This window comes from Mobula birostris, chromosome 8 (genome assembly GCF_030028105.1).
Source record: "Mobula birostris isolate sMobBir1 chromosome 8, sMobBir1.hap1, whole genome shotgun sequence".
Classification (NCBI taxonomy): Eukaryota; Metazoa; Chordata; class Chondrichthyes; order Myliobatiformes; family Myliobatidae; genus Mobula; species Mobula birostris.
This window is the reverse complement of record NC_092377.1, coordinates 109,642,856-109,654,914: the sequence shown is the minus strand read 5'-3', so window position 1 is coordinate 109,654,914 and position 12,059 is coordinate 109,642,856. Positions and strand designations below refer to the sequence as shown.

The window sequence follows — 12,059 nt, the reverse complement described above, 5'->3', positions numbered from 1 at the left end:
GTGTTGGTTTATTGAGATCAATTAAGAAAATGTTCTTTTTCATATCACATTCCACACTTAGCAAAGAGCGCTGAAACTGGTGTTGCAGCAGATTTTTTTGGCCCCTCGCAAATATTTAACCTTAATGAAATAGACAATTTTACCTAATTGAGCATAATTTTAACAGCTGTATTTAGCTGGAGAGAGCTATGGGAAGATTCTTGAAAATCTTTTTTTCTGAATTATGCCTTTCATCATCACCCGCATTAATAAAGCTTGACTTCCGCAGACCTAAGTTGAGTCATTGCACTGGAGGGTGGTAGATCTAGCTGACTGGAGAATGCCTTTCTTTCTGAGTTTTTAAATATTGTTAATCACTTATGATTTTCATTTCATTTTCATCCTTGGAATGTTATTAAGTGCATGAAGTAGAAACATAAGAATTAACTGGACTGGGCTGAGAACGCGCTTTTGTCTGTCTTGCCTAACTTGTTTAGCCTCGAATCTTGAGAACTTGGTTTTAGTTAGTCTGCAGTCACATTATTTCAAAAGCAGTTGTCCATTAATTTATCCATCTTGCTACCGCTGCATTGTTAGATACCATGCTTTTAAACTTCACCTTTTAATAATTTTCTATCCTCTTGTCCTATTTACCATTTACCTTTATTTCCAACACTTGTTAAATATACTTCTCTCCTGTTGGTTACTGTACGCTTGCAATGGTTAATTTATAGCCTCCACAAAAGCACTAGCAGACTCCCTTGCATGTATAATGGTTCCAGTGCTCCTGAGGTATAACCTGAATGATTTGTGCTGCCCCGTGTTACTGGAAAAGCAGTCAGATATGCTAGACTATATGTGGATAAAATATTAAATGTTTCAAATGCATTTTCCAATTTTATGATTTTTTTTCTAATACGGTGGAATAGCATAAAGTTAATTTTACATTTTTTATCACAGGGCCAGCTGCATTGCGCAGAAGGCCTTGTTTACTGTGCAAAGCAAAATGAATAAAAAGAATTGTTGGACTGAATGAGTATCCTCTGAACTGGGTTTCTTTTTAATTCTCATACATCATGCCCAGTGGGCAGAATATTACTATCCTGAAGAGAGCATTGAAATCATCCAGTTTGTTTGTTCCACTTCCCTCTTTCATAAAATTATTAAAATCTAATGTTTCTTTTGAGTGTTGTTCAACTAGCTATTGAATCTTCGTATACGGTACCTTCCTAGCTTGAACTGTATTTCAAATCCGACACTTACGATTCTTTTGCAAGTCACCTAGGGTCAATCTTCTGGCTTCCTTCAGCCATTAGAAGCAGATTTTCTTTGTGTTATTCTCTCTGATGTTTGCATGGTTTAAAAAACTATGAGTTCTATATATTCTCCAGTTTTAAGCAGAACAAATTTCTGTATTCTATCTGCACACCTCTCCTGGAACCATTCTGCTATGCAGTAGTGCTGTGAGTAGTTTGCTGTACTAATATTTTAGAGCCTAGAGGAGTGGATTAACAATCCAGAGATGCAAATTTAAATCCCACCGTGGGATCTTAATTCACTTACTAGCATGGAATATGTTTAAAATTACATCTACTGCCACATAACTACTGGATGAGACATTACAGAAAACTCTTATGGTTCACTGATTTCCTTCAGGGGAGAAAATCTGCTTGCCTAATTTGCCATTATGTGATCTGTCTGGGTGTTGATGATTTCTGTTTACTGTGTGTTTGGCTTCAAAATGGCCTGGCAAGTCACTGTTTGGCAGGACGATTATGGATGGATAATAGTCCTCCCTTTGCCAGTGCTGGTATCTTGAAAAATTAATATATTTTTAAAAATCTCTTGCACCTTCACTGAACTCTTCATGTTCTTGTCCCCTGAACTGGATATAATTCTCCTTGCATAACATCCCTGTTTATTTAACTGTTGCACATATTGAAGAAAAATTTCCTTAACTGTTTTGAAATTGTACAATCTTGCATGTACAGTGGATTCCGGGTAATTGGAACACAGTTACCAGTACATATAGGCCCAATTAAGCAGCTGTCCCAAATAGCTGAAGTTTCATGAAAATGGTTAAGAAGATAAAATAAGACAAACTTCAGTGTAACTAAGTTAACAAATTACGTGTTTAAATGAAATACAGAACAAATTTGGACACTACCAATACTACTACAGGACTGTAAAACTATTAGTTCCTGATAATTATTGATGGGGCAGTCAGCATATTTTGCATGCCACAGTCCCAAGGAGACATTGGATTTTGCATTACTAGGCATTTGGCAACAACCAATAAAAAGAAGTTTGCACCTTCTGTGAGTGGGCCATTGTTGGAGTGGGGAGTTGAAGTTTCAACGAGGAAAAGCATCAGACCTAGGTAGATTATTTTTTCCGTTATTCATTCTTCCTTTCTTTCTTAGTGCACATTTTGAGCAGTGAGGATGCCAGACAGAATACTGGAATACACCTCTGTGGGATGTGGATTAGGTAGGGAGACCTCCAGTATCCTTGATTACTACATCTGCAAGAAGTGCATCCAGCTGCAGTTTCTAGCAGACTATGTTAGGGGTTTGGAGCTGGAACTAGATGTACTCTTGATCAAGGCTGAGGGGTTGACAGACAAGACATATACTCAAGGTGCGGACATGGATATTTGGGTGACCACAGGAGGGGAAAAGGGGATACACAGATAGCACAGGGTACTCCTGTGGCTGTTCCCTTCAACAACCAGTATACTGCCACAGTTTGTCAGGTCTCTGGCATTGATTCTGGTTTGTGGCTCAGAAGGAAAGTGGGGGAGAAGAGGTGAGCTGTAGTAATAATAGATTTGTTGTTTAGGGGAGTAGAAAAGAGGTTCTGTGGACAAGAACAAGATTCCAGGATGGTTTGTTGCCTTTGGTGCCAGGGTCATGGACGTCTCAGATGGAGTCAACAGCATTCTTAAGTGGGAGAGTGAGCAGCCAGAAGTCATGGTCCACATTGGTACTACTGACATAGATAGGAGGGGATGATGAAATCCTGTAAAATCAGTTCAGGGAGGTAGGAGCTAAGTTAAAGGACAGGAACTCCAGGGTTGTGATCTCAGAATTGCTACCTGTGCCACATGCCAATGAAGCTAGAAACTGGAAGGTTAAATATGTGGCTAAGGAGATAGTGCAGCTAGGAAGGCTTCAGGTTTTTGGATCATTGGGCTCTCTTCCGGAGAAGGTGGGACCTATACAGGGGGAATGGTTTGCTAGTGTTATACAGGTGATAAGCTCGAGTTGCAGGGGGATGGGAACCAGAGTGCTACAAATAGTGAAATGGTTGTGGAGAAAGATGTTGTTAAGCCTACATACAAAGTCAGGAATCAAAAGGAAGAGCATGATGGGACTAATGTTCTGAGTTGCATATATTGCAATGCAGGAAGTATTGTAGATGGATGAGCTTGGGGCATGGATCAGCATGTAGAATTATGACATTATAGCCAGTAGTGAAACTTGATAGGAGGAGCAGGACTGGCAGCTCAATATTCCGGGGTTCCACTTTAGACATGACAGAGCAGGAGGGATTAAAAGAGAAGGGGTGACATTACTTACACAAGAAAATCTGCAGATGCTGGAAATCCAAGCAACACACACAAAATGCTGGAGGAACTCAGCAGGCCAGATAGCATCTATGGAAAAAGTCTACAGTTGAAATTTTGGGCAGAGACACTTCATCAAGACTCTGATCAAGTCCTGATGAAGGGTCTCGGCCCAAAACGCCGAATGTAGACTTTTCCATAGATGCTGCCTGGGCTGCTGAATTCCTCCAGCATTTGTGTGTGTTGGTTGGATGGCATTATTTGTACAATGCTCAGTCAGGATGAAGGGTCGTTTAGTGAGGCTTTATGGGTACAACTGAGGAATAAGAAAGGTATGACCATGTTAATGCAATTATATTACAGACCACGCGATTTAGTGGAGCAAATTTGCAGAGAGATGGCAGACTGTGGCAAGTAACATAAGATTGTGATAGGTGATTTTAACTTTCTACATATTGACTAGGAATCCCAAACTGTAAAGATGGGAAAAGGTTTGTCAAATGTGTTTAGGAAAGTTTCCTCAGTCAATGTATAGAGGTCCCAGCTAGATACAGCTATTAGGGAATGAAACAGCAGGTGACAAAAGTTTGGATGATCATAATGGCTCAATCTTAATGGCTCCTCACACGGCTGTGGACCACCTGGACAACACAATCACCTATGTCAGGATGCTGTTCATCAACTATAGCTCAGCTATCGACTACAGATCATTCCCACAATCCTGACTGAGAAGTTGCAGAATCTGGACCTCTGTACCTCCCTCTGCAATTGGATCCTCGACTTCCTAACTGGAGGACCATAATCTCTGCACCTTAGTGATAACATCTCCTCCTCGCTGACGATTGACAATGGTGCACCTCAGGGATATGTGCTTAGCCCACTGCTCTACCCTCTCTGTACCCATGACTGTGTAGCTAGGCATAGCTCAAATACCATCTATAAATTTGATGATGATACAACTATTATCAGATGGTGACGAGAGGGCGGACAGAGTGAAATATGCCAACTAGTGGAGTGGTGTTCCAGCAACAACCTGGCACTCAACGTCAGTAAGACAAAAGAACTGATTGTGGACTTCAGGAAGGGTAAGACAAAGAAACACATACCAATCCTCATAAAGGGATCAGAAATGGAGAGAGCGAGCAGTTTCAAGTTCATAGGTGTCAAGATCTCTGAGGATCTAACCTGGTCCCAACATATCAATGCAGACGACAATGACTATACTTCACTCGGAATTTGAAGAGATTTGGTGTGTAACAAATACACTTGAAAACTTCTTTAGTTGTACCGTGGAGAGCATTCTGACAGGCTGCATCACTGTCTGCTAATTGGGGGGGGGGGGGGGGGGGTCGCTGCTGCACAGGACCGAAAGAAAGCTTCAGAGGGTTGTAAATTTAGTCTGCTCCATCTTGGGTACTAGCCTGCAAAGTACCCGGGACACCTTTAGGAAGTGGTGTCTCAAAAACAAAATTATTAAAAATTGCTGCATTTTGAATCAGTGTCCATTGGCCTGAATGGATAATATAACACAAGCGTGCACAACTGGCACTATTTAAAAACTTCACTCTAAGCGTGTAGTGTCTTAACAAGTTCGTGTGATTGACACTTCTTGGAAACTATTCTGCAAGAGAACCTTGCCCCTATTAAGCAGCATAGTGTCCCAAGTAAACAAAAAGAATCCCAGCTCTTCTTTTAAAATTTGTTTTGGTTCTTAAGATTTGTGTAAAACGACTGTCCCAATTAATCAGTGGTCCAATTAATTGGAATCCGCTGTATTGTCTTTCTATCTTTCACTTTTTGCATTGAATTTCACTTGTCGTGGCTTACCAACTTGGATACTGTGCTCGTCATGCCTTCCAAATTGGGCATTATATTTTACAAATAGATAGTTTTAAAACCATGTTTTAACCATGTCCTCATCTGCATGGTTACCTCAAAAATGTTCAGTCATTGCTGGCTTTCTCTTATTGCTCTACACCTATAAAGCTATCTTAATTTTCTCCAGTAATCTTATTTTTAAACCATGTTTCCATAAGCACTAGGTTTATCCAGTTGTTACATTTATATTTTTGAAAATTTTGTGGCATCATTGTGAATTGGGAAATTTGTAGGTAGTATTTCTGTAACCACATACGTTATGGTAATCTAGGGTACATCCTATCTGTCTGGAGTCATTTAAGTACTTGTAAATTCTGCCAGTCTTTCCTGCATTCTCCACTTTACCTTCCATTACCATAGGTTTGGTAAAATTCTCTTGGAAAAACAATGATTCAAAGTAATCTGATATCACTACTTTTTAGTTCTTTTTCTTCTTCACTCTTAAGTTTCTGGACCATTAATCAAGAGCCTGAATTAATGGCCCATTATTCAGAGGTGTGTTTACAGATCTTGCCTTTGCAGATCTAAATTTTAAATTGGGTTAATTAAGTGATATGTTTTTATATTAAAATTTAATCTTACTAGTGGTTACCTTGAAATGCTCAGATTTTCACAAAACCCTTCTGGTTCATTTATGTCCTTGCGGACAAATTATATATTCTAACCACCTAGAGCAATGTGATTGATAGGTGCCCCTTTGAAATTGCTGAGCAACATCACCACCTATGTTAAGCAATTAGTAATTCATAAGATAAGGATGCGTAGAGTTGGGGGTGATGTATTAGCATGGATAGAGGATTGGTTAACTAATAGAAAGCAGAGAGTTGGGATACACAGGTGTTACTGTGGTTAGCAATCAGTGTGGTGAGCGGTGTGCCACAGGGGTCAGTGCTGGGCCCCAATTGTTCACAATGTACATTAACGATCTGGAAGGTGGGACCAAGTGTAATGTATCTAAGTTGGCTGGAAAAACAAATTGTGCGGAAGATACAGAGAGTCTGTAGAGAGATATAGATAGGTTTAGTGAGTGGGTAAGGGTCTGGCAGATGGAGTACAATGTTGGTAAATGTGAGGTCATCCACTTCAGAAGGAAAAATGAAAGAACAGGTTATTACTTAAATGGCAAAAAATTGCAGCATGCTGCTGTGCAGAGGGACTTAGAAGTGCTTGTCATGAATCACAAAAGGTTGGTTTGCGGGTACAGTAAGCTGTCAAGAAGGCAAATGGAATGTTGGTCTTCATTGTTAGAGGGAGTGAATTTAAGAGCAGGGAGGTTATGTTACAGCTGTACAGGATACTGGTGAGGCTGCACCTGGAGTATTGCATGCAGTTCTAGTCTCCTTACTTGAAGGATGCACTGGCTTTGGAGGCGGTGCAAAGGAGATTCACCAGGTTGATTCCAGAGATGAGGAGAGATTGAGTTGCCTGGGATTGTACTTGCTGGAATTCAGAAGAATGAGAGGAGATCTTATAGAAACATACATGGAATTATGAAGGGGATAGATAAGATAGAGGCAGGAAAGTTGTCAAGTCGTCACTTTTTATTGTCATTTTGACCATAACTGCTGGTACAGTACACAGTAAAAATGAGTCAACATTTTTCAGAATCATGGTGCTACGTGAACAATACAAAAACTACACTAGACTGTAGACCTACCCAGGACTGCTAAAGTGCACAAAACAGTGCAGGCATTATAATAAATAATAAACAAGACAATAGGCACAGTAGAGGGCAGTAGGTTGCTGTCAGTCCAGGCTCTGGGTATTGAGGTGTTTCCACTGGTAGGTGAGACTAGAACTAGACAACATTGCCTCAAGATTTAGGGGAGTAGATTTGGGACAGGGATGAGGAGGAACTGCTTTTCCCAGAGAGTGGTGAATCTGTAGAATTATCTGCCCAATGAAGCAGTGGATTTAATAAATATATTTAAGACAAGGTTGGATGGATTTTTGCATCATAGGGGAAGTAAGGGCTATGGGGAAAAGGCAGGTAGGTGGAGATGAGTCCATGGCCAGATCAGCCATGATCTTATTGAATGGCGGAGCAGGCAGGATGTGCAGGAGGCCTACTTCTACTCCTATTTCTTATTTCTTACCTTCTTTTGTAATAGACAATAATTGCTAAGAAAAAAAGTGGATTTAAAAATTACTCAGCAAATCCTTTGTCCTTTAGGGACCTCTGGTTTCAGGTGCATTGTTTTTACACTTCCAATGGCTGTAGATTATTGAAAAGGCTGTTCTCACTGTACTTGATAAAGTGAACCCTGGCTCTTCACATAATCATAGCCCCTTCAGCAATGACCACCTTTAACACTATTCTTGCGCTTCAGTTTCAGTATCTCTCAAAAATGTTTGAAACATACAAAATACACCTGGCAGCTCCATACTTCATCACAGATCCAAAACCAGATAGATTCTGAATCAGATTTGGGTTTAGTATCACTAGCATATGTCAGGAAATTCGTTGTTTTGCAGCACCAGTACATTTCAATACCTAATTTAAAAAATTATAAATTACTGTAGTGTTTCTGTGTGCAGCTCCAAAGAGATTTTTTTTGATTCTGTGGGAATTCTCTCTTATTAGTGTAATATTTAAAATTCCTACCCTTATTTATTTCCCCCTTACCTTTCCTGAAATCTTTTTAGCAAAGAATGTGAAAGAACCAACTCTGATCTTTTCATGTGGCTATCTGTAACAGTCACTTATCTGACTGTTGCGTTCAGATATGTTACAGCCGTATTATGCCAACCCCCCAACACAATTGTTTGCACCTAATTAATTCAGTGTTTTAAATTTCTCCATTTCTTTTAGTATTTCCTACCGAGTTACACCTTGGCACGTAATATTTGACAAAAAATTTCAAAGGAAAACCATACATGATAGATACTGAGTTAAGTTTAGTAGCTGTAATATACCTTCACTTTCAAAAGATCTTTGATGGGAGGAATTCCCAAGTCGAGTTTTTGCAATTTAACCCTGTGGAGTTAAGATATTGTGTATTCCTATGTATGAATGAATGTGCCACTGTGCTTGTGTTTTTGGGTATGGAGCAGCAAATCTTGAGCGATTTTACCTTTTAGTAAAATAGTGAGTGAGTTCTGCTTTGTTTATCACCTTTACCTCTGTACAGATGTAAATCTAGCAATTCTAAAAGTGAAAATTTAAAGGTTCAAACTACTACTACTACACCGACTTAGGCCTAGGGGGCTGGCGTCGGGCACAATGATGGACTCTCCACTTCTTCCTGTCCCTCATCAGTGTGTTCAGTTCATCCACATTAGCCGCGCCGCTGTCTTCTAGGAGCGTGTTGACCATAGTCTTGGGAGGGCGCCCAGGGTTCATCCTCCCATGCTTGGGCTCCCATATGATGACTAGGCTGGCAGGTAGCTCGGGGTGGCGTAGACAGTGCCCCGCTAGTTGCAGTCTTCTCGCCTCGGTTTAGTGGTGAGCATCGGTAGGTCGTCATAGAGCTCAACGCTCGTCATGTGCTGTTGCCAACTCACGTCAAGAGCCATCCGGAGTATTCGTGGTCTAGAGACTTTCACATGGTCTTGGTGAGTGTCCACGTCTCAAATCCATACGTGAGAATGGACTCTATGACTGCTACGAAGATCCTCTTTTTAAGCCCTCTGGTCAGGTTCGACTTCCAGGTTTCCTTCATGTCGTTCATAGCCCTGCACGCCAGCGCCTTCCATATCTTTATGTCCCTCTGCGAACTCATCATTCGTGACTCGAGGTACTTGAAGTCAAAGACTTTCTTAATGGTATCATTCTTTACCTTCTTGAGAGTACCTTCGTAGCAGTTAAACACCACGTACTCTGTCTTTTTAGCATCGAGGTGAAGTCCAACTTTATTGCACTCAACTTCCACTTTTGTCGGTAGCTGCTGTGCTTCCTCTGGCTGGTCAGAGAGCAGGACTATGTCATCTGCAAAATCGAGATCTGTGAGCGTAACTGGTCTGACCCTTTTGGTTCGTCCTGGTTTTATGGTAAAAGGTTCAAAGGTACAATTTAATGTCAGAGAAATGTATATAATATACATCCTGAAATGCTTTTTCTTCGCAACCATCCACGAAAACAGAGGAGTGCCCCAAAGAATGAACAATGGTCAAATGTTAGAGCCCCAAAGTACCCAGCTCCCCCCTCCCACGCATAAGCAGCAGCAAGCAACAATCCCCCCTCCCCCCCACCGGCAAAAAAAAGCATTGACACCGCCACCAAGCACTCAAGCGTGAGCAAAGCAACGGTAAAGATGCGGACTTGCAGTTACCCCAAAGACTACATTGTTCACCCGGCATTCGACATACCACAGGTTCTCTCTCTCCTTAATAAGGGAGAAAGAGGTGTCTCCATCTTCACAGCGAGCAGGGAGACATAAAAAACAACCTGCTGGTTTACAATGTTAAAAGTCTGCCAGGTCGCTTTTTTCGAGCTCTGTGCCAAAAGATCACGATCACAAGTCTCTGGGCACACAGCCACAGATGTTCAGACTCCCCCAACAACACATGGGTCTCCTGTCATGACTCCGACACTCAATCTGCCCGTCTCCAGAGCCCCAAGATCCTAGGCTTTCAAAGCCGAGCCGAATACTTAGGCCGGTTATGAAACCCCGAGAGCAGGTCCCATACACGCAAAGAACCGTAGTCAGTGTGTATCTCCAGGTCAAGGTCTTCAAAAGAACCCAGAAAGGGAAAAATGAAGATGATATTATAAAGAAATTAAGGCAACATGATTTTGGTGGAGGAAAAAGCAGGAAACTAGTAATGCAGATTATGAACTGTATCAGCACAAAGGATGTAAGCTCCTTTTCACTGAGTACTTAACAACTACAAAGACTCACTTCTGGATCTTTCAATCCAGGATATAAAAGTAGAAGTGCATCTTAGCACTAAAAACCAAAATAACAGAAATAGATGCAAATAGTTCACTGCTGTAGGCGAGTAGGACAGTGCACAATGTGAAAAGGCTGAGACCGAATTATTTTAAAACAAAACCTCAGGCAAAGAAATTACTGTGTCAAATTATCATGGAATGTTTAAAATATGATTGTATGAGCAAATTGAGCTCAGGTACTGAGAACATTAGCAGGAGTGTTGTGAGAATAAATCCTCAACTTGGCATTTACTACAAAATTACCTTCAAAAAGAAAATAATTGGCAAACTAAAGCAAGCAAGGATCAGTGACAGAAGATTAGTATACTTTGCAAAAAGGGAGGTAGAACAAAACCCAAAATAAGTAATTCATTTTGAAGCTGCGTTCCTAAACTTAAACAAGATTATTAAGGTATGAAAAGGTTGTGGTAGATGGAAGGCTTCACTAAAAGTCATGACAGACAATTGTTGACAGTCTAGGAATGAATTCAGTAGCTGTAGCAGGAGCAAAGCAACCAAATGAATGCAACCAAACCATGCATGTCAAGATGGGTGGGTCCAGAACACTGAGGATTTCTGTAGTAATGTGCTGATGTTGGGGAAATTCATCTCCAATAGCAACAAGTGCCACACTCAAGTCAAACGCTACCAAAGTTAAAGTAAAATTTATTATCAGGCTACGTACGTCTCACTATATACAACCCTGAGATTCTTTATCCTACGGGTATACCCAGCACATCTATAGAACAGTAACTGTTAAACAGGACCAATGAATGCAAACTGTGCAAATGCAAATAAAAATAAATAGCAATAAATAACCAGTATGAAATAGCAAGATAAAGAGTCCTTAAAGTGAGGCCATCTGTTGTGGGAGCACCAGAAATAGAATGAGAGTAGTTGTCCCCTTTTGTTCGCAAGCCTGATGATTGAGGGGCAGTAACTGTTCTTGAACCTGGTGGTGTGAGTTCTGAGGCACTTATAACTTCTACATGATGGCAGCAGCAAGAAAAGAGCATTACGTGTGTGGTGAGGATCTTTGATGATGGGTGCTGCTTTTCTATGACAATGTTTCATGTAGATGTGGTCAATGGTTGGGAGGGTGTTACCCATGGTGTACTGGGCCGAATCCACTATCTTTTGTAGGATTTTCCGCTCAAGGCATTGGTGTTCCCATACCAGAGGCATAATTCAGCCAGTCAGCACAGTTTCCACCACGTATCAATAGAAGTTTGCCATGGTCTTTGATGATATGCCAAACCACCGCAGGTTCGAGGAAGTAGAGGCGCTGTTGTGCTTTCTTTGCAATAGTCCAGGACAGGTCCTTTGAGATAGTGACACCCAGGAATATAAAGTTACTGACCTTCTCCACCTCTGATGAGTACTGGCTCATGGGTGGTTTCCCTCCCCTGAAGTCTACAATTAGTTCCTTGGTCTTGTTGACATTGAGTGAGAGGTTGTTGTTATTACACCACTCAGCCAAATTACACCACTGTCCCTCCTGTATGCTGATTCATCATCACCTTTGATACATCCCACAACAGTATTGTCATCAGCAGACTTATATATGATGTTGGAACTGTTCTTAGCCACAGTCATGGATGTAAAGCAAGTAGAGCAGGGATTAAGCACACAGCAGTGTGGCGCTCCTGTGCTGATGAAGATTGCGGAGGAAATATTTTTAATAATCTACGATCACTACTGTCAAGGCCAGATCAGGAATAGTCTGTGTGGTTTTGCGCATGGGTGGTCATGTCTGACAAG

The 12,059-nt window shown here is 41.0% G+C and overlaps 1 protein-coding gene across 3 annotated transcripts in view; it reads left to right on the top strand.

Moving 5' to 3' along the window:
- Positions 1-12,059, top strand: part of wtap (WT1 associated protein) — a 42,581-nt gene that overhangs the window by 7,253 nt on the left and 23,269 nt on the right. Inside the window, exon 2 of one of the 3 annotated variants that reach the window (XM_072265950.1) lies at positions 2,403-2,469. The exons of the other annotated variants lie outside the window; for them this stretch is intronic. Within the exon in view, the coding sequence (XP_072122051.1) occupies positions 2,424-2,469 (46 nt within the window). The 5' untranslated portion in view covers positions 2,403-2,423. The remainder of the gene's footprint in view (positions 1-2,402; positions 2,470-12,059) is intronic. 3 annotated transcript variants of the gene reach the window in all.